Raw genomic sequence first — 23473 nt, 5'->3', positions numbered from 1 at the left:
TGGTGGTGGGATTAGATAAATTACTGAATAAGAACCACAACTATATGGTCAACTAATCTTTGACAATGCAGGAAAGAATATCCAATGGAAAAAAGAGTCTCTTCAACAAATGGTATTGGGAAAACTGGACAGCAACATGCAGAAGAATGAAACTGGACCACTTTCTTACACCATACACAAAAATAAATTCAAAATGGATGAGAGACCTAAAAGTGAGACCTGAGTATTATGCTAAGTGAAAGAAAGACAATTATCATATGATCTCACTGATATGTGGAATTTGAGAAACAAGGCAGAGGATCATAGGGGAAGAGAGGAAAAAATGAAACAAGATAAAACCAGAGAGGGAGACAAATTGTAAGAGACTCTTAATCTCAGGAAACAAACTGAGGGTTGCTGGAGTGTAGGGGGGGTGGGAGGGATGGGGTAGCTGGGTGATGGACACTGGGGAGGGTATGTACTATGGTGAGTGCTGTGAATTGTGTAAGACTGATGAATCACAGACCTGTACCCCTGAAACAAATAATACATTGTATGTTAATAAAAAATAAAGCAACTAAAAAAAATAAATAAATGTGAGACCTGAAACCATAAAAATACTAGAGAACATAGGCAGTAACCTCTTTGACATCGGCCATAGCAACTTCTTACTAGATACATCTCCTGAGGCAAGGGAAACAAAAGCAAAAATAAACTACTGGGACTTCATCAAGATAAAAAGCTTCTGCACAGCGAAGGAAACAATCAACAAAACTAAAGGCAACGTTTGGAACAGGAGAAGATATTTGTAAATGACATTTGGGATAAAGGGTTAATATCCAAAATACATAAAGAACTTATACAACTCAACATCCAAAAAACAAATAATCCAGTTAAAATATGGGCAGAAGATATGAATAGACATTTTTCCAAAGAAGAAATACAGATGACTAACAGATACATGAAAAGATGCTCAACATCACTCATCATCAGGGAAATGCAAATTAAAACTATGATGAGGTATCACCTCACACCTGTAAGAATGGCTAAAATTAACAACACAGGAAACAACAGAAGTTGGCTAGGATGCAGAGAAAGGGGGGGAATCCTCTTACATTGTTGGTGGGAAAGCAAACTGGTGCAGCCACTCTGGAAAACAGTATGAAGGATGCTCAAAAAGTTAAAAATAGAACTACCCTATGACCCAGCAACTGCACTACTAGGTATTTACCCAAAGGATAAAAAAGTACTGATTTAAAGGGATACATGCACCCCTATGTTTACAGCAGCATTATCTACAATAGCCAAATTATGGAAAGAGGCCAAATGTCCATCGACTGAGGAATGGATAAAGAAGTTGTGGTGTATACATACAACACACACACACACACTGGAATATTACTCAGCCATAAAAAGGAATGAAATCTTGCCATTTACAATGACAAGAAATCATTGAATAAACTCTGAAGCTTTAAAAAACTAAGTAATTATTATTTTTGAACATTTACTACGTGTCCAGCACTGCAACACAGTTGTTCCTAAGCTAAAATAGGAAATCTTACCTATTGTCTACTACCGGTTACATCTAAGAATTAGCTGTAGATACTGATTAATTTCTATGATCATTGAAATTACTACAGCAACATGAGAAGTATTGACAAAGAAAAACATTTTGGCATATACAGTATAAAGACATTGCTTTAAGCAAAAATTATGAGGTGATATCTCATTTTTTTAATCAAGTAGGTTCCAGCTCATCAAATATTTCAATACCTACCACATGCTCCGTACTATGCTAAATGCTTGAGGATTCATATCATGGAAAGTAATGATCTTTCCTTACTTTGTATGAGGTACCCCTTTTATGTTATTCCATAGAATACTGCACTTACCACTATCATAGCACTTTATACATCTAACTGTAGTTGTGTGTCTATTTACTTATCTGTCTTAATGTATTTCAAGCTCTTTGAGGACAAAGCCATGTTTTATTCATCCGTGCATCCTCATTACCTAACATATTTTTAACACCCGGTCAGGGTCTACCTTGCCCTAAAATAATTGAAAAGAAAACCTAAAAGTTCTTTCCAGCCAATTTCCCACTGAATAGATCTGACCCTTCTATGTATATACTTACCAGGGTATATATATATATATATGTATATATATATATTTTTAAGATTTATTTATTTGAGAGAGCGAGAATGAGAGAGAGAGAGAGTACATGAGAGGGTGAAGGGTTAGAGGGAGAAGCAGGCTCCTCGCTGAGCAGGGAGCCTGATGCGGGACTCCAGGATCATGACCTGAGCTGAAGGCAGTCGCTCAACCAACTGAGCCACCCAGGCACCCCACCAGGGCATATTTTAATACACCATTATATTATACAATATCTAGGTTTTACAATTTATTTTATATAAATCATATATTAGAGTGGCTACTTACTGGGAGAGAAATCAGTCTTATTCTCCAAATGACATTTTAAAATGGGTAAATTCTGGGAGGGTTTTGTTGAAAGCTATTACCATCCATAGCATATGAATACTTACAAGTTTAACCAAAATGGTGTTTCTTTCTTGAAATAACTGACCTGTCTTCTCACGGGCCATCAGTCTCAATTTCTTCCCCTTTTAGATCTTGACATTTATCAAAAAAGACTGTAACTAGTCCACTGTCAATAATGCTGGTTATTACTCAACAGTTCCTTTATATAGTTGCATTGTAGAATTGCAAAGTATGTATTAATATAGTACTGAATAGTTTAGGCCCATTGGTTCCTGAGAGTCCACAATTAAATCACCATCAAGAATAGTTCTTGCTTGGACACCTGGGTGGCTCAGTTGGTTAAGCGTCTGCCTTCAGCTCAGGTCATGATCCTAGGGTCCTGGGACTGAGTCCTGCACTGGGCTCCCTGCTCAGCAGGGAGTCTGCTTCTCCCTCTGCGCCCCCCCAACTCGTGTGCATTCTCCCTCTCTCTCTCACACACACAAAAATAAATAAAATCTTAAAAAAAAAATAGTTCTTGCTTTTATATCCTAGCACTTTTGCTACATTATCTAGTCAAAGCGTTCTTTTCTAAGCCTTGAATCTTCTTCCTAATCTTACCAGTCTCTAAATACTAATTTCAAAAAATAACTAATAAAGGATGCATATATTAAATTCTTAAATTAGGTATTAATGTATAAAATGTATACAAATTATTATTATATGAAAATAATAAATGATATTAGATAATATTTATAAACTAAGCAACTGGATCATCAGACAGAATGAAAACCTATTCTATCTAAAATACGCTGATGGGGCACCTGGGTGGCTCAGTCGGTTAAGCGTCTGCCTTTGGCTCAGGCCATGATCCTGGGGCCCTGCGGTGGAGCCCTGTGTCAGATTCCTTGCTCAGTGGGGAGTCTGCTTCTCCCTCTCCCTTTGCCCCCTCCCCCTTGCTCATGCTCTCTTTCTCTCAAATAATTAAGTCTTTAAAAAATAAATAAAACACTCTGATAGATTAGTCCTATACAGAGTATGAGTTACCTGTATTAACAACATACATGACAATATCATCACAATTTGTAAATTGTTAAAACAGAAGAAAACTTGTCAAATGTATAAAAAAATTAATTCTGTAATTCCAGCCTTTAAATATGGAGAAAAGCACTGCCCAAATATTTTTGGTTGATTAGCTTGGATTCAAATTACTTAATGTCTTTGGACCTTAGTTTTCTTTTCTTTATTATAAAGTGATATAGGGGCAGTTCAACCAGAGAATTTCTAAGATATTTTATAAATTAGAAGATGAACTTTACTTTTACTTAACAAGCAAGCATCTCTCTCATCTACAAATAGCTTTCTTATCCATCCAGAGAGGCAGAGCTGTCGAGTGTGGGCTTGAAAGTCAGACTGGAGCTGCTTACAAACTGAATGGTGTTGGGCAAGTTACTTAGTGCCTGTAAGCCTGTTCATTCAGTTGTAAAGTGGGAGTAATAATATCCACTCCTCATAAGGAGTGAAAATTAAATGAGATAATGCATGTTAAGGGTTTAACACAAGGCAAGGCACATAATGCTTAATGAATATAAGATATTACATTCATGAATACCACCTAAATCTATTTGTTTCTATATCGCCTTTTCCTGCCTCCTATTTAGAAAAAAAAGATGAATCTCTGCCTATACTATGGAATCTATCACTTGTCTTAGTCTGTTTCTACATTCCTCACCCCCGCCCCCGCTTAATGTGACAATTGTTTTCTAGAGATTTACTTATTTGACAGAGAGAGAAAGAGAGCGAAAGAGGGAATATACAAGAAGGGGGAGTGGGAGAGGTGGAAGCAGGCTCCCCGTGGAGCAGGGAGCCCGATGCAGGGCTCGATCCCAGGACCCTGGGACCATGACCTGAGCCAAAGGCAGACACCTAACGACTAAGCCACCCAGGCGCCCCTTAATGTGACAATTTTTGATGTACCCACCATCTTTTAAAAATAACTAGATTAAAAAAACTAAAATAATTGAACTTTTACTTAAATGTAGCCTTCAGTGGGAAAAAAAAAATCCCAATATAGTCTTAGTCAAACAAGAAAGAGAAAAGATTTATTTAATATGGCCTTAGCACTTATTTAGAACTGTATCTCCTTCTAAACTACTTTTCATTTCTAATCCCTCAATGTAAAGTAAAAATGCAAACAAACAAAAGCCAACCTCAAAAACCCTGGTTTTGAATATACTCCAGAGAAATGTGAGTAATTAAAGCCAAGAGGCAGAAGAAACAGTTGTGGGGGCACCTGGGTGGCTCAGTTGTTAAGCGTCTGCCTTCAGCTCAGGTCATGATCCCAGGGTCCTGGGATCGAGCCCCGCATCCGGCTCCCTGCTCGGCAGGGAGCCTGCTTCTCCTTCTCCCACTCCCCCTGCTTGTGTTCCCTCTCTTGCTGTCTACCTGTCAGATAAATAAATAAAATCTAAAAAAAAAAAAAGCAGCAGCAGTTGTGACATGGATAGAAAGACTGACATGGATAAGGGATGATTAAGAGGAAGTCGTGAATAGAAACAAACAAAAAAAAAGAGTGTCATGATGGGGAAACAGCTACACAGACATCATTATATAAACCAAAGTTAAGCTCAGTGATCTACATAGGGGCCAAGAAATTTGTAGTTTACCTTACTAAAGAGAAAGCAGAAAGTACTGGAGAATGGAGAAGGATCATAAGAATAAAATGGAGTAACTAGATCTTAGATATAGAATTATATATATAAGAATCTAACAGTCATGATCATATAGATAATATGAGAAGCAAAAGAGATCTAGAAGGTCTTTCCCAGAAATAGACCTACAAGGGTAGTTTATTTACAACTCATTTTTATACTTTCAAATTTCCTGCCTGGATAAAAACGTCACCTCACTAGCTGGAACCACAGGAATGGCCCTGAAAGCATCTGCTCTCTCACTAGGATCTCCTCCTGCTGCTTTCAGATCCTAATCTAGTTATGTTGATGCACAGATCTTCATAGGCTCATGTATTCATTAGGGATTTGCCAAGATGATCTGCCCAGCTTAATTGTACAAGATTGAATGGAAGTACACAGAGCAAGGTAACATAAGTGACAGCAGAAATTGGTATATATATTTTCCCTGATGGACAGATGAGGAATGAAGAGTTTAAAAAAGGATTCATGGAGGGTGCTATTACAACAAATCACTAGCAAGAGCTGGACTTGATTATTTTGCTAGTGATGAGAAGAAACAGCACAGGTACTTGTCTAGGGTTTAGTAACGGTAAATCACAAAACCAGGAATAATAAGAGGACTTTCCAATAAGTTAATTACTATCTCTGGTTAGGCAAAATATCATGAAAGGCTGTGCAATCAGAACCATAGATCATGCTATGTTAAAGAGTTGAGAAGTATGAGGTTGATTGGTAGATATTCTTCAGGGAAAAACAAGTCAATTGGACTGACACAATCACTGTGACTCTGTAATGGCAGAAAGCCTAATAAAAAGTCTATGAAGATGGAATCATAAAGTCAGTAAAGAGAATACTTTGTCCAGGTACAGGTTTTAGAAACATCTATAATCTTCAGTGCTTTATAGAGAGTCATAAAGAAGTCTAACCTAACAGAGAATTTGCCTCTGCCTCTATTCAGTGTCTAAAGAGAGGAGTTAGAACAAAGATGAGTACTGGAGAGTGTTATAACAGACATATGCCTCCCCTTTGATCAAATAAAAGTCCATAGCTCATATATCTTGAGTTTCAAAAGACTTTAAATGAAAGAAGATTTTTACACATAAATTAGAGTTTAGAAAGTTCCCTAAAGAAATAATATAACCAATAAGGAAACTGGAAATGACCTTTCCTAGGTAATCCTTTGTCCTGCCAACATGGATTTCCTCCTTGTATGTCTTGGTCCTGGGATGATAACGGCATGATATGACATGGGTATCAGAAAGCATAAAGATCCTTTCTGTAAATCACAATAAAGATAAGCCCCACAAATAAAATAACACAGCTACAGAGACATATGACATTATCAATTTATTATTGACATTTATATAAATAAAATTTAACATTACATAATTTATTATTAATGTACTAGTTATAGACATCATTTATCTGTAGTAGAGAGCAGTATTCTATCCCTATGTTAAATTTATTTTTTGTTGAAAGTATATCTGGAATTCTGTGGGATGAACTGTATTTATACTATAGGTATTCCAAAGAGTGTTCACAGGGGTAGGAAGATGGGAAATAATCATTAAATATGAATGCATAAAATGGCCCTAAAATCTCAGGGGTCTTCAAAAGTGAAATGTTATGAAGACCTAATGTAGTATTAAAAGTAGCCATATCTTGTTTGAAAAAGCAGCTTTACAGTTTTTCCTTACTTTTATATCCTTATTAAATTATAGATTACTGGGGCTCAAATTTATAAAGAACTACAGAAATTCTTAACAACCCGGAAATTAATGGTAGAGAATAATAGCTTTAATGCTGAACAGGTTTAATAGAACAAGGGCACAATCTTATATCCTATTTCCTTACCAAGCAAATGGATACCATGTTGGAGGAATGCCATCCCTAAACTTTATTAAGTATTCTTTTAGGGCTTCTAGCTCTACACCAACAGCCAAAGAAATATTATAGATTTTGTTGTAAATCAGCTTCTCAGCCACTGGGTCATGAGGAGGGAAAGTGTCTCTGACTCTTATAAAAGAATGTACTCATTGGGGCACCTGGGTGGCTCAGTCCGTCAAGTGTCAGACTCTTGGTTTCAGTTCAGGTCATGAAGTCAGGGTCATGGGATCAAGCCCCCATGTGGTCACCTCTACACTCAGTGGGGAGTCTGCTAGAAATTCTCTCTCCCTTCCCATCTCCCTCTGTCCCTCCTCCTGCTCGTGCGTTTTCTCTCTAAAATAAATAAAATCTTAAAGGAAAAAAAAAAAAACCCAGAATGTTCTTATATATAAAAAAAGAATGTAATCATTAAGTACTCTGCCAGATGTAAAGCAGTGTCTTATTTACAGACCCTCGGGATTGGATAGTTCAATGGGAATACAGGAAACAGGACTGGACTGAGAGGATTATAATGGGGCATAAGTAAATTGTTCACAGGCCTATAAGATCCCTGGAAAACACAAGATTTGCATCATATTAAAATAGAGTTACTTCACCAAATATAATGCATGTTCCTTGATTAGACCCTGGCTTGAACAAATCATCTATAAAACAATTTAGGGGACAAATGGGAAACTTGAATATGGCTTGGGTATCAGATGATATTAAAAATTATAGTTAATTTTGTTAGATGCAGTAATGGTACTGTGATTTGAAAGGAAAATATTCTTTAGAGATGCATATTGAAGTATAAGCAAAAATACAAAAATGTTTTTCATAATAAACAAAAAAAGCAGTATTACTGTTTCAGTTTGGTGGTCACTACAGTAAACAAGGGAAACTAAGCATTTCCCTTAGTGACTGAACACCAAGATAGTTGTTCCCATTTATCCCTTCTATAAAAATAGGATTACCTTGGGGCGCTTGGGTGGCTCAGTCCTTAAGCGTCTGCCTTCGGCTCAGGTCATGATCCCAGGGTCCTGGGATCGAGTTCGGCATTGGGCTCCCTGCTCAACCAGGAGCCTGCTTCTCCCTCTCCCGCTCCCCCTGCTTGTGTTCCCTCTCTAGCTGTCTCTTTCTCTCTGTCAAATAAATAAAATAAAATCTTTAAAAAAAAAATTGGATTACCTTCGTGAAGAATGATGTTCCTAAACTCCTTTGGTTTTCTATTCTTTACTGCGCCCACTTAACAAAGTCCCAAATCTAGAGTAACTACCTTTGCCATGCCTATACCCTGATGAATACTTCTGCAGAAAAATCACACAAGAGGTATATTCATGTAATAATTAGCATCCTCAATACTACCTTCTTAATTTCTCTAATTAGAACTTTCTCCCACATGCCATAAAGACTATTTCAAACTACCTCCTTCAAATCTGTTACCAAACTTAACTACTCAATCTTAGTAAATGATCTTGCCTTCCAAATAGTAACAGAAACTAGAAGCATTCAAACAGTAGTTTTCTCTACTTCCTGCTATCTATAAATTAGCTGTACTCAGTCTGTTCCTTCCCTCCTTTAAAATAAAGAGGTCTCTTCTTCAATCAAGGGCTAATCCCCTTCGCCTGTGAAAATTTCTGTCCTTTCTCACCTTCTTAGGAGCCTTCTCTCATCAATTATCTCCTCTCCTGAATCTTCAACCTTTCTCTCTCTAGTGAGTCCTTCAATATCGAAACATGATCAAGTCTCTCATATTAAAAAACAAAACCCTCTGGATTCCATACTGCACTACAGCTATGAGCCATTATGTCTATGCCCCCCTCACAGTTTCAAACTAGTTTCCTAGATGATGTTTCTAGTTCCTGACATCCCAATCATTTCCTAACCAATTGAAATTGAGTTTTCTGCTGCCACCATCTCTAAAAGGTACCAACGAAATCCGTATCACGTTTCCCCCCCGTTCTCACCTTACTCATCTTCTCAACAGCATTTAACAACTGAGATCTCCAGTCTTCTTGAAATACTCTCTCCCTGTTGTCTTACATGATACCATATTCTTTAGATTTTCCTTTTCTTTTTTTCTTTCTCAGTCTTCTTTGCTAGTTCATACTCCTTTAGTTGATCCTTACATATTGGCACTCCTTAAATCTCTGTCCTATCATCTCTTTTCTTCTCATTCTTTATTTTCCTTGTAAATCGCATCCTCTCCCCAAATTACCATTTATACACAAAAATTATTCCAGTCTTGAACCATTTACCCAGCATTTCCACTTGGAGGTATGCCTCAGAAGCAGCTCTAACAGTTCCAAGGCTGATTTCATGCTATTTGTCGTCTTCTCTTCAGCATTCTTGGTGTCAATAAAGAGCACCACCATTTACCCAGTTCTTCGTGCTCAGAGCCCAGAAACCATTCTTTCTTAGTTCTTACATCCTAATCACCAAATCTGGTAGATTACCTCCTAAATGTCTATGGAATCTTTCTACTCTGCACTTCTTTACCATCCTAGTCCAAGTCACTGTAACATCTTACTTGGCCCCTGCAATGGTCTCCTAACTAAATCCACATCCACATTTGCTCCCAAATCCAAAGCACCTTAATGTTGTACAAAGGGGGCAGGGAGAGAATACAACACCTTGGATACACTGTTTAGCCACAGAATAAGGTTTACTGAGAAAAACGTGGAAGAAGAGAAACAGCAGAATGCACCCATTTTCTGAGTTATCATTATCTTACAGAAAGGTATCCTTCGTCCAGAAACAGACACATGGTAGAAAGTGCCTGAGGAGAGGTACCCCTTCCCCAACCACATAGGAACACTGGGAATCCCTAGCTGACTAGTAAAGGACTTCTGGTCAGGGATATGGCCTTGACAGAAAAGAGAAACATCTACAGCTTAGTCTGGGGAGGTTGCATAACAACCACCAATGACAGTCAGAGATCTTGTTTTCCCATTGACCGATCTCACCCCTGCTGAGCCAAAAAAAAAAAAGAAAGAAACCATAAAGAACCACTAGGCCATCAGGAGACCAAGATGTTTCTCCCCTTAACTCAAGACTCTACAAGATCTGGTACCTGCCTATCTTTTTAGTCTTATATTATGCCTCTTAATTTCTATGCTTCAATCACACAGGCCTTCTTTTAATTCCTTAAGAAGTTAAGTTCTTTCCCTTCTCAGGGCATTTGCACACACATGTTCTAACTGCTTAGAATTAATCCTTTTTTTGCTAACTGATTAAACTCCTAAAAGATTCATTTTTCAAGTGTCAGTTTATTTTTTAAAATTTTTTAAAAAGATTTTATTTATTTGAGATAGCGAGAGAGCACAAGCAGGGGGAGTGGCAGACAGAGGGAGAGGGAGAAGCAGGCTCCCTGCTAAGCAAGGAGCTGGATGCGGAACTCGATCCCAGGACCCTGGGATCATGACCTGAGCTGAAGGCAGACGTTTAACTGACTGAGCCACCCAGGTGTCCCACAGAGTATTTTTTTTATTATTATTTTTTAAAATTTTAATTCCAGTACAGTTAACATACAGTGTTACATTAGCTTCAGATGTACAATATAGCAATTCAACAATTCCATCTATTGCTCAGTACTTAGAGTATTCTTAGATAAGCAAACAAATCATTTTACACTGCTTTGTGCAATTCATTGATTAAAGTGTTGAAGGAAATATGAAGATCCGATTCCTGACTTCAATCCACTTACTTTCATTTAGAGAAAGAAGGCACATTTACATGAAAAGAAAACTGGTAACCAGGTACTCATCTGTAAGGGAAGTAAGAATGACAAGTCTCATAATAGCTAGAGGAGGATGGGTAAAGTAGTGATCCTCAGCCTTAGCTGCACATTTAAATCACCTGGGGAGCCTTTAAAAAATACAGATGCTTAGGTCCTACCTCTAGACATTCTGATTTAACTGAGTTGGTGGTGGGCTCTGGGCATTAGTATTTTTTAAAAAGCTTCCGGGTAGTTCTAGTATACGACCTGGTTGAGAACTACTGGTTTTAGGAGAAAAGGAGTAGCTGTACTGGAGAGTTAGTATTTGAAATGCTTCTTAAAAGCTAGGTGAAATGTGGATAGGCTAAAAGGAGTGAGATCTTTTCAAAGAGGAATTAAGGAGTAAGAAATGGTAAAAATGCAGAAATGGTAAAGCATAAAGTGTGTACAAAGATACAGGACTTAATGAGTAGGCAGGCTATATGGCTGAAGCAAAGTATTGGCATAGGAGAATAGTAGCAAATACCTTGCATTTTTATCCTTTAGGCACTGAGGATAGCAGTAGTGCTACTGAGCATTTTTGCTATATTATTGACATGATCAGAGCAGTATTCTACCACAGAAGCCTCCCTATAAGTTGAGAAACTCCTCAAATAGGTAGCAGCTGTAAAAATGGAAGAGATGGATGAAGAGATAACAAAAAGGATAAATCAGTAAGATTTTTGGCAGGGCCATAAATGGCATAAGAAGAATTTAAAGTCACACTGATAACTTTAATACTACAAAACACTATCATAGAGACGAATCCTGATTCTTCTAACTTCCCCTCAAATATACACATCCATCATGAGCAATCCTAGTACTATCTCTAAGGTTTATCTTTATTTTTTTCTTAGAAAGGAAATAATACTTTTTAATGCAGTAATTTGTGAAAAAGGAGTTGAGACTTAAAACAAAAAGCTGATTTGAAGTAACACTTAAATTGCGAATCCACTGCATCCTAAATATTTAATAATTACCTTCATAATTTGATGAATAAAGAATATTATGCTGAATTTTTTATTTTGAAGTAGATCATAAGACATCTCTAAATCCAGCTCCTTTAATTTAGAATAACAATTAAATAGCTATTTCTATATCATACCTTGTATTTGGTCATGGTGCTAAAATGATTATTCCGAAAGAACACACAAAGTTCTCCTTCCTGAACCGTTGAAGTTAGTTCACATAATCCATGGTATGTCAGTTGAGTGGCTGTGTTATTTAGAAACTGCTCAGCTACAAAGCCTATGGAACCAATGCATAATATTAGATGGAAGAATAATTTCAGAATTAAAAAGTTTTTCTATTTACATTGTGTTCCAAGTATGAAGAAAGGCCAACCAAAATAAGATTTTAACTACTATAATATGATGACTCCAAATTGAAGATTTTTCTTTCTAATTTTGCTATGGAAGATTGTTTATAGACATTCTCCATCCTAAAGAAACAGTTATGTGCAATTCTTTTTAACAATAAATGTATTTACTTATGCTCCACCTACTTCCAAAAAGGATTTCAGGCAGCTATCAATAAAAGATACAGACACAATAAAACTAAAACCCATTAAAATAATTAAGAAGGCAAGAGTTAGCAATTTAAAAAGTAGGTAGGGATGAAAGATGTATGTCAACAGCTACTTTCCCAATGGAAAGGTGTTTAACAACTTGAGTTGCTTTTAGATGTTAACAAAGATCCCAGATAATTCTCAATTCACAAACTGTTCAGTTTTTGCCTTAAAAAACTAAAAGTAGGTGTGAGACCAAATAGAAAACAGTGGGATAACTGATGCCATTTTTATCCTAATGTCCTATCACATATACCACTCATTATGTAGATATATCAAGTTCAGAGACAGAAATGATCTGTTTTCAAAACACAATGAAATATAAAGAAGTTTTCTGGAGTTTAATTTAAAAGATATATGTACAGTTGATACTCATTATTTGTGCACTTTCATATCATATTTTCATATCTGCAAACTTGCCTAGTAACTAAAATTTATAAATCCAAAATCAATACTTGCTGTGCTTCAGGGTCAATCTTGGATCTGTACAAAGTGGCAAAAATTGTGAGTCACTCAATGCACACATTTCCCACTGAGGTCAAACAAGGCAACATTCTGCCTTCTTGTTGCAGCTTTCTTACTATAAATAGACTTTTCACAGTCTATAGGTATGTCTTTTTGGGTGTGTAAAATGGCCCCCAAGCATACTGAAGTGCTGGGGAGTCAAAGGCTGTGATGTGCATTACAGAGAAAACACATATTTTTGTAGATTCATTCAGACGTGATTTATAGTTGCTGTTGGCCATGAATTTAATGTTAATGAATCAACAGTATGTATTAAATAAGGGGTCTCTAAACAGAAACACAAATAAAACAAGGTTATATATGGATCAGTTGAAAATCTTGTGACCAGAGGCTCACAGGAACCTAATCTTGTGTTTCCCCTAGGAATAGTGGTTCAGTATTCATGAATTTAATGTTCACTGCAACTTTACAGAACGTAACTACCAGGAATAATGAGAATCTGTATAAATAACTTAAAAGGCTGTATTTTTCTTCTTTCCTGCTTTTTCTTCCTTCATCCTTCTGCTCCCTTCCTTTAATAAGGAATGTCTCAGAAGCAGTGGGGGTGGGGGTGTGGTAGGGTGGAATAGAATGCTCTAAAAAGTTTTATAAGTAAGCAGAGAGGTGCAGATACAGGGAGGAAAGATAAACCTACATTAAGAAACTGACACCTCAACAAGAAATTGAAAAATAAACTTCGTAGGGCCAGAGGCAGCTGGATAACATAGGTTTATTCCACTCCCTCTCTATCCCTCGCCCTTGGTGTCAAGCTATAGCACTTCAAGCTGCAAAGTGGTTGTAAAAAACTACCAATGTATCACACTATTCCAAGGAATTGGTTAAGGTTGGAGGAGAAGTGCAAACAAGTTATACAAAAGGCCCTTGCCAAAGGAAATTTATAGCCCATTTGCAACTTCTTGGGTTTATACATTTAGTAGAGCTCCCCCCCTTCAGTTATTATCATTACTTTGCTAAGTACTAAGTTACTGAGTAGACTATATACTAAAGTACTTGCTATATAACAAGTTTCAGTCTTAAGCACTATATCTATGCTGAGAAGTACCACTGCTCTACATAATATCCACGTTACTAAATGCTTCCTTCAGAAAGATGTTTCTAAATACCCCTCCCACATCTCACACAATATCCTCTCTAAAAATCCCTTTCAAAAAGATACAAAACATGAGTGGAGATTACTGAATTCACAACATTATTTCATGTGTGTGAAATTCAAAAATGCTACACTAGAAAGGTCTTTCTCAGGTACTTCTTTCTAGAGAACAGGGTATCAGCTCAAGAGAGAATACATGACTCACTCGAGGACATAAAACTAGTAACAGCAAAGTGAAGACTGGAACCCAGGAGAATTATTGGTATTAAGTTTAAAAATTTAGTGCTGATTACTATAAATGCAAACTGAATTGTATTTCTCCCAAGCCATAAAGCATATTCTAATTTAGACTTAGAGAGAACAATGTTTCCTAATTCTTTTACCAACTCTTAAAATGACCCCTGTGATTTTCATGGAATGTTCAAAAGCCTAATCTAGTTTCAACTTTTCATAACCAATTAAACAAATTTTGGTAAACAATTCTAAGTGTTACATAGCAGTTTACTTATCTGCATTGCTTCAAATGACAGTTTATTTGCAACATTTAGCTTAAACTTCATTTTTTCTTTTAAAGTGGGTTCCACCCACCCAATGCGGGGCTTGAACTCATGACCCTGAGATCAAGACCTGAGCTGAGATCAAGAGTCAGATGCTTAACCAACTGAGCCACCCAGGTGCCCCTTAAATTTCAATTTTAATGTTACAGATACTGTTATTAATGATACTAAAGTAAGGTTAAAATTAATATAATGGTAATAATAAAATTATATTACTAAACGTAAATTTAAATTAAAAATTGTTTCTTGACATTAGTGTGTTTGAAAATATTTCTTAGTTTCAGAAATTCAATACTAAATTTATCAAATTACTTTCCTTCATTACTGAGGAGTTATTAGAGAACAGAAAGGTACTAAGTGCCTTAAAGAAACTGAAATAGAAACAGAGGCACTAAAATTAGGTAAAAAGGAACAAAAAGAGGATACAGGAAAAAAGGAAAACAGCTTATTTTTAAATGTTGGCTAGATTTGGCACTGCTTAAGATTTGCATTCATATTTAAACTCAATCAGAACTTTGTCACAGTGTGATAGTTTTAAACAATGATTTTCTTTTTAATTTCATCTACTATCAATATTCAAAAATCAAATACATTATTATATTAACATTTTCCCCAAGAGGATGCAACAAAACAATCCCTTTTAATATGACAAATACCCAGATCTTCTTTGAAATATAAGGGCTCATATAATTTGATTCCAGGAATGTAGTAGGGACCAGAACATCCCTATTGTGCCATAAAATAAGGAAGTACTCAAGAAATGAAGACATGTTAAAAGAACATGGGATCCAGGCTGAGAGGATTCCACTGGATAAATCTGAGACAATTCTAAGCATTAAATAGAGTGACGATAATAATGGATTATAACACACTGAATAAAAAAAAAATCTGTGAGTCTACATTGATAAAAAAATTTTTTAATGGGGGAGGAGAAAACACTTTTTATTTTTACAGAAAACTGCCAACTAATAAATGCAGAAGGAATAGAAATATCCTAGCCACCACAGTAACGGTTGATTCAGATAAGAATCAATGAATGCCAATTGTACTGGCTAAAAGATTATTAGGGAACAGGGTATTCCCGCAGTTTCAAAGCATGATATCAGAGATTACTAATTAATTACAAAAGGCAAAGGACATCTTTACAACAAAAAAATCTGGCAGATACCACCTTAATCATACCATATTTCAACATCACCAATAATGGGATAATCATACATCTATCTTGTGCTGCCTGATTTGATGCACTGGGAAAGACACAGTATCACCTATGTAGTATTCCCACCAAAAATATATGACCTATTCTATTCATGAGGAAACAATCAAATGAATCCAAATTGAGGACTATCCTACAAAAAAACTGGCCTGGATTATTAAGAAAAGTCAATATAAGAAAAGACCAAAAAGAAAAAAAGAAAAGAAAGAAAAAAGATTAAGGATCTGTTCTAGGTTACAGGAAGCTAAATTGATATGACAATTAAATGATTCTTGACTGGAGCCTACATTGAAAAAACTTCAAAGCTAAAAGGGGCATTATTGGGACAACTGGAAAATTGAGAATATGAACAGTGTATTAGATAAGAGTATTGTATTGATGCTAAATTTCCTGAGATAATTGTATTGTGACTACATAGGAGAATTCCTGTTTTTAGGAGACAACTGTTGAAGCATTAATGGCTAAAGTGCTATGATATTTGCAACTAATTCTCACATGACTTAGGAAAAAGTGTGTGTGTGTGTGTGTGTGTGTGTAAACACAGAAAGAAAGCAAAACTTCAATATGTTAATAATTGGTGAATTCAGGCAAAGTGCATAAATAATCACGGTACTATTCCAATTTTTTTATGGATTTGAGAGTTTTCAACATAAAAGAAAAAAGAAAATCAGTATCATTTAATCAGAAATAACATGAATTCAAACTATAATCTTCAGTGTTGATAGCACATGATAAAGGCTCAATAAATATTTGAATGAATGAATATTCTGGAATTATTTAAGCATTTTTTTTAACTTAGGAATAACCATTAAAGAAGAAATTATTCCTGAGAAAGCTTCTGGAATTAAATGACCAGCTCTAGTAAAGTCTGGCAGCTGGTACTGTGCTATTTTTTTTCCTTACTGATTTTTGCTGCCATGCCACACCCATCATTATAACTAGATTCAAAAAAGTACTGCCATCCAAAAGACATAGCAAATAATACATACTCTCTATGTACATGTAAAAGTTCTGTACTTTTACTTACAAGATATTGCCATCAAAAGAAAAAAAAATGTTATCTGAAAGAAGGTAAAAGAATATCTAATTTTATTTAGCTAAATAACACTGCTTTTTTATAAAAAAAGATAGTTAAAAATATCTTGTATTCTGTACCTTATGGAAATGAAATATTTGAATTAAAAAAATTAGTAATTATCACCTGAGATTAAAGCTTAACACTTTTTAATAAAGAAGGATTAGAAATAAACCACCTTTGGGATATTTTATTGATTCAGAAGGAAAGTTACAGCTGGGGGCTAAACAGAAAAAGAAAGCAGACTCCTTCATCTGAACACTATACCCACGAAAATATGAGGAAGAAAACAATGAGGGGGGAGCTAAATTGCTACACTATAAGTAAAAATGTCCATTGTGGCCTTTTCTTTCCTATACCATTTCTTAGAGCCTATACAAGTAACCATTGGAACTGAATAATTATTTCAGACTACACATTTGTAGTTTCTTAATTGTACTGAATTCTACATATAATTATTCCTTGATATAAAAATATGATATGCAGAATTCTACCATATAAAATTTATATACCAAGGAATTAATCAATTCTGGTACATATTACCCCAAAATTTTATAGCACTAAAGAGGAGGATTCCTTCCTTGCTTTTATCAAGGAGTTCTTCTCAAGGTATCAATACCATATAAATTAGTTATAGTTTTTTGTTACCCTGGGGAATCAATGTTAGAGAAACAGTAACAATAGTTGTAACATCAGGTGAGAGAAAGAAGTGATGAAAGGGCTGGATTTTTGTTATTGTTCACTTTGTTAATTAGCATAGTGCCTAAGTACATTACATTACAGCCTAGCTTGGGGAAAATGCTGTTACCAAGTGTTTCCTATAGCTTCCTACCCTATAAGCCTGTTCACCCAAATATCCCTAATATAGCTATTATTCCATCTGTTAACACTTGCTGAATCCTACTGTTCCCTCACTTACTACTGAATAGCATATTGGAAGTTATGGAGAAAGCTGGAACCTACACATGGAAATTTTCTTTATCGTCTGTTTTTTTAGGAATATATAGTAATAAGAGTTTGGGTAAGGAATGGAAAGTTCTAGTGAATGGAATTTTGTTAATTGAAAGTATTTTTAACAGCTTTTGTTGCTCCTCTCTCCCCTAAAATTAAACTTTGTTGCCTTGGGTTGCAGTGAAAGAGCTGTCATACAAATCAGTGATCAGTATCCCTGTATGCTTATGTATTTATTACAAGTAAAAACCTAGGATAAGTCTCCACTAAAATACTCTCTTTTCTTGCTACCTGCTTCTTGAATAAACATGTTAAACTTATGGATAACTGAATAATTACTTGGGTTCTGATTAATATAGTATGTGATTCATGTACATACCTTCTCATATGTTCTTATATACTCTTGGAGTCAGTTTTATTTTTTTAAATGTGGTGATTATAATCAACTTTTATTATACCTCATGTAAAAGAACTGTCTGAGAGGATGATGAAGCCCATCCCCTACTTCTCATGATTTCTATCTTGTTTACCCTTCAAACAGAGGAGAAGAGCAGCCTAAGTATTTGTGTATATTTACAAGAAAGTGAAGTGGGTTGTAGGAAAGATATATCCAAATACTATGGCTCCTGATAGCATTCTGGTTTCAAATGTGCTTTTCCCTTCATTAATCAGAACACAGCTGAAAAAACATGAAACTGCTTCTACGATGGTAAATTTAGCAATTTTAATTAGTTAAGGATTAGGAAATCTGATGATCAGAGGTATACTTTCATTTAGAATGGTGCTTTAATGTACTATATTGTACTGAAACATAAGGCAGAGCTCTACTAAAATAAACACTCATTGAAATGAGTACATAATACTCATTTCAATCAATTAGAGGATGAATTATAAAGTTCACTCAGTACTCCCAAATAATAATCCTTTTTTTAAAAAAAGGTAATTATCAATAACTCCTGGGTAATTGATCGTATCAAAGTTACCAAGTGATTCCAAAGACTTTTAGTAGAACCCAGGCCTGATTTTAGAAGTCAAGCGAAAAGGGTTCTAGAAAAAAACCTTTCACTGGTATCTTTATGAATAATTACTTCTTTTAATTCCTGCAAGTAGCATCACTTGGATTTTTTTAGAAGGCTTATTTATGACATTTAAAAGCTAGTATATTATAACACAAGTTATTTTGCCAAGAATAAATCAGGTAATAGCAGCACTCACCCACCTTCACTAACGAGCTCACTATTGTCTGACTGCTTACAAGAGATGATCTTCTCCACTAGTTGGTTGTAGCTGCAGTTACCAACAGCTTTTACAATGTCATCAATCTAGAAAACAAACGACTGTCTCACTAATCATGATAAGATTAAAAACAGTAACAAAGAAACCCACATCACTCTTCAGGGTTTTATTCTAATATTAAATGTAAAAATATGACTTGTGAAAAAGAAAATCAACACCCAACAGTTCCTAATTTTGTTTACAGCTCACTATAACACATTATGAAAAATACTGCTTAGCTGTATTTCAATTATGCAAAAAATAATGAAATGGGATTATTACATGCAACTTTATTTCTTAAGGTTGTAAAGATGCTAGTGATTAAAATAAAAAGTAAACTATTTCAGGAGGAAAAATAAGAACATTTCAGGTTTTTTTCTAAAAACAAATATTTTGCATTTAAAGCAAGGCAAATCTAAAGATAATTTATGGGATTAACAAAGTTCTCCCATTTATTATTTAGTTCTCAGCAAAGTATAGTGGAGATGCAAGTAGACATAACTATGTCATTTTCCTGAAGAAAAGTTAATATACATTAATCAGGGATAGTATTTGCCTCATGAGTCTTATTTAATCTTTGTCTTTGGCAGTAGAGTAGAAAAGTAAATGCAAAGTTTTAAGCTGAAGGAAAATGAAACTGGGCATCTCTACTCTCCTTCCATTACACTTTGCTTTGACTACTAAAGACAAAGAGGTTTCTGGTGTCTAAACAACTTGTTTTGATTGCCATCCCAACTGTAAAATATATTTACTTATAAACTACATGTACTACTGTATTGACATATAATTAAACAAATATAAATTAATATATAGATATAACATAAGAGGGCCAATGTTTTCTTTCCATATCCAATGATCTTCTTGAATACTTACACTTTGAATACCACAAGTCTTCACATATATCTGTTCAAATAATACTCTGGACAATGGTTCTCAAACTGGGAGCTTGTTAAAAAGATCTAAAAGAATTCCAGGCTCAAGTTGCTTCTCAGCTGTCTAAATTTTCATTCCACTGCTGCATAGCAAAGTTTAGGAAAAACTGCTCTAGGCTATAATTTCTTTGTTCCTGCAAAATTCTAGGATGGAAAAAAACCTCTGAACCACTGTGGGGACCAACTGTTGAGAAGAGCAGTTAATTGAAAAAAGTCAAAGCAGGGAGTTGTGAAAAAATGTTATATACACATCTTGAACATTTCATGTTAAAATACACAAATGTATTCACTTGTCAATCTTTCACGGTAGAGCCAATAAGGCTTTTTCTTTGAAAGCAGAATCTTACAATTCTATGTAAACAACACAAAAGAGTATGACTTCCAGTTTTGATTTAAAATGAAAACTTAGACCCTTAAGAAGCAATTTGAGGCACAGTTCCTTTAGATTTTCATTATTTTTCTTAACACTTTTATTGTTTACAGCAATTTTCCTTAGTGACTTAACTTCATTAACTCCAAAGGATCTGAATTTTCAATCCTAAGGAATCCACAAAATACAAATAAAAGATAAATATACAAAAATCAATTGTACTTCCATAGACCAGCAATGAACAATATAAAGATTTCAATACAGAGATTTCATAGGCCAAATCTCTACATTAGCGTTTCATTCAATTAATTCATTTGGGAGCCTTTTATGCACAGCTGTGTACCAGGTGCTGTTAGAGAAACTGCAGACTCAGCAGTGAACAAAAGAAATGGTCTACGCCTTCATATAGTTTACATTCTAGAGTAAAGACAAACAACAAACCAAATAAGCAAATATATTATATGCTAGGTAGTTATATGTAGTGGTGTACAGCTGTTCTTTGTTCATTTTCATTGTATTCCACAGTATGGATATACCATGATATAATTTTTTTTCATTCATTTTTTGATGGCTAAGTTGCTTGCAGTTTTGGGCTATGACAAATAACTGCCATGAATATCCTTATACATTTATCCTATTCTACACATAAAAAGTTTCTCTAGGAAATATGTTTTGTCTAATTGCTAAGTCTTAAGGTATGCTTATCCTCAACTTTGCTACAGAACTCCAAACTACTTTCCAAAACAGAAAGCTAATTTATTTTCTCATCAGTGGGAAATGAGAATTCTCTACATTGCACATCTTCTCCAACATTTAGTACTGTCAGACTTTTAAATATTAATTGTTCTATGTTCTAATGGGTGTATAGTGGTATCTCATTTTGGTTTTTATTTGTATTTCCCTGAGGACTAGTTCATATGTTCACTAGTTGGATATCCATTTTTATAAAAAGTGCTTGTTCAAGTCATTTGCTTTTTTTTAAACTGGGTTGCCTATCTTAAAAAAAAAAAATATATATATATTTGTAGGAGCTCTTTATTCATTATATAAGTTGTAATCCTCTCAGGGGCTTGCTTTTACATTTTCTTTGGCATTTCTTTAAATAAATACAAGTTCTCAATTTTAATGTAGTCATGTTTACCAAAGTTCTTCATGGTTAATGTATTTGTTTAGAAATCCTTTCCTATCATTAAAGTCAGAAACATACTCTCAAACTTTGGCAGTTTTAGCTTTTACAGTTAAATATCAATGCATATGGAACAAATTTTATGCTGTGAGTTGGAGGAAATAATTTCATTCTTTTCCAATTAACTATCTAATTAGAAATCCAAATTGGCTATCTAACTGGCTATCTAATTAAATATGTAATGGCTACCTAATTGCCTTAGCACCTTTTATTATAAGGACTGCCTTTCCCCTGTTGCTCTACAGTGTCTTCTGTCTATATATGCATGGTCTTTTTGGCTTCTCTATTCTCTGTCACTGGTCCAAATCTTAATTACAATATTTAAAGTATTTCCTATCTGGAAGAGCAAGTCCTCCCTGCTTGTTCTGCTTCAAGTATATCATGACTTCTATTCCCAGCCCTTTGCATTTCCACATAAATTATAGAATCCACTTGTCTCATTCCAAAACTACTCCCCATAAATCTGTTGGGATTTTGTTTAGGGTCATACTGAAACTATAATTTACTTTAGAGAGAATGGACATCTGTATAAATTGTCTTAAAATCTAAAATCTAAGAATAGAGACCTACATTTACATAGGTCTCTAATTTCTCTCAAATTTAAAATTGTGCACACAGAGATCTTGCACATCTTTTTGTCAGCTTTATTCTTAGGAACTTACGCTATGTAAATGACATATTTTTAAAATTTCATTTTGTCATTTATTTATTTAAAAATTTTATTTTTGGGGCGCCTGGGTGGCTCAGTCGTTAAGTGTCTGCCTTTGGCTCAGGTCACGATACCAGGGTCCTGGGATCGAGCCCCGCACTGGGCTCCCTGCTTGGCGGGAGGTCTGCTTCTCCCTCTCCCACTCCCCCTCCTTGTGTTCCCTCTCTCACTGTCTCTCTCTGTGTCAAATAAATAAATAAAATCTTTAAAAAAAAGTTATTTGTTACTGACAACAAAAAATACTTACTTTAAAAAAATAAAATAAAATAAAAATAAAAAAATAAAAATTTTATTTTTAAGTAATCTCTATACCCAGCATGGGGCTCGAACTCACAACCCCAAGATCAAGAGTCACATACTCTACCGACTGAGCCAGCCAGGCGCCCCTTCTGTTTGTCATTTTAAAATTCTTTTTGAAGGGGGCACCTGGGTGGCTCAGTCGTTAAGCATCTGCCTTCGGCTCGGGTCATGATCCCAGCTCAGGTCATGATCCCGGGGTCTTGGGATCGAGCCCCACATAGGGCTTGCTGCTCAGAGGGAAGCCTGCTTTTCCCTCTCCCACTTCCCCTGTTTGTGTTCCCTCTCTTGCTGTCTCTCTGTCAAAAAAAAAAAAAAAATCTTTTTGAAGAATGTTTATTTGAAGAATTTTGAAGATTTTAGCTTTGTTAATCTTACTTTCTGCTTTTTAATACTTTCTGATCTTTTTTTAAAAACACTTTCTGCTCTTAAAATGGATATATAGTTTATTAGCTTTCAATCTTTTCTTATTCATTAATATATGAATTTAGGGCTTTAAAAATCCCTCTAAAAGCTGTTTTAGCTAAATCTCACAAGTTTTGATATGGATTTAGTTATTGTGCAGGTTAAAATATACTCTGACTTTCATTATCCTTTTTGGCCCAAACAATTTCTATTGTTTTTCTACTGATTTCTAGCTTAACTGCACTGTGGTCAGAAGATATTCTATACTCTATGTGATTTAAATCCTTAGAAATTTGCTGAAACTTGCTTTATAGCCCTGTCACAGGTCAGTTTTTGTAAATTTCATGAATGTATAGTCAGGTTCAAGAAAAAAAAAACAGGAGAAAATGTCATGGACAGGAGACTAGGAAGATATGATGATTAAATGCAATGTATTATTCTAGATTAGATCATGGAACAACAAAAATTAGTGGAAAAATTGGTGAAGTGTGTGAGAAATGAAATCATGAAAGTACTAGAGGGGAATACAGGCAATAACTTCT

The 23473-nt window shown here is 35.1% G+C and overlaps 1 protein-coding gene across 3 annotated transcripts in view; it reads right to left on the bottom strand.

Moving 5' to 3' along the window:
• The window catches only part of MINDY2 (MINDY lysine 48 deubiquitinase 2), an 80363-nt gene that overhangs the window by 13848 nt on the left and 43042 nt on the right, over window positions 1–23473 (bottom strand). For all 3 annotated transcript variants that reach the window (XM_028100305.2, XM_028100306.2, XM_088024811.1), the window contains exons 5-6: window positions 18977–19079; window positions 11882–12024 (exon numbers count right to left, since the gene is read on the bottom strand). In XM_028100305.2, the coding sequence (XP_027956106.1) occupies window positions 11882–12024; window positions 18977–19079 (246 nt within the window). The remainder of the gene's footprint in view (window positions 1–11881; window positions 12025–18976; window positions 19080–23473) is intronic.

The sequence above is a fragment of the Eumetopias jubatus genome, unplaced genomic scaffold (assembly GCF_037043125.1).
Source record: "Eumetopias jubatus isolate StellerSeaLion01/CBP00866 unplaced genomic scaffold, mEumJub1_p1.0 scaffold_7, whole genome shotgun sequence".
Lineage (NCBI taxonomy): Eukaryota > Metazoa > Chordata > Mammalia > Carnivora > Otariidae > Eumetopias > Eumetopias jubatus.
Note: the sequence above shows the minus strand (reverse complement) of the source record. Positions and strands in the feature narration are given on the sequence as shown.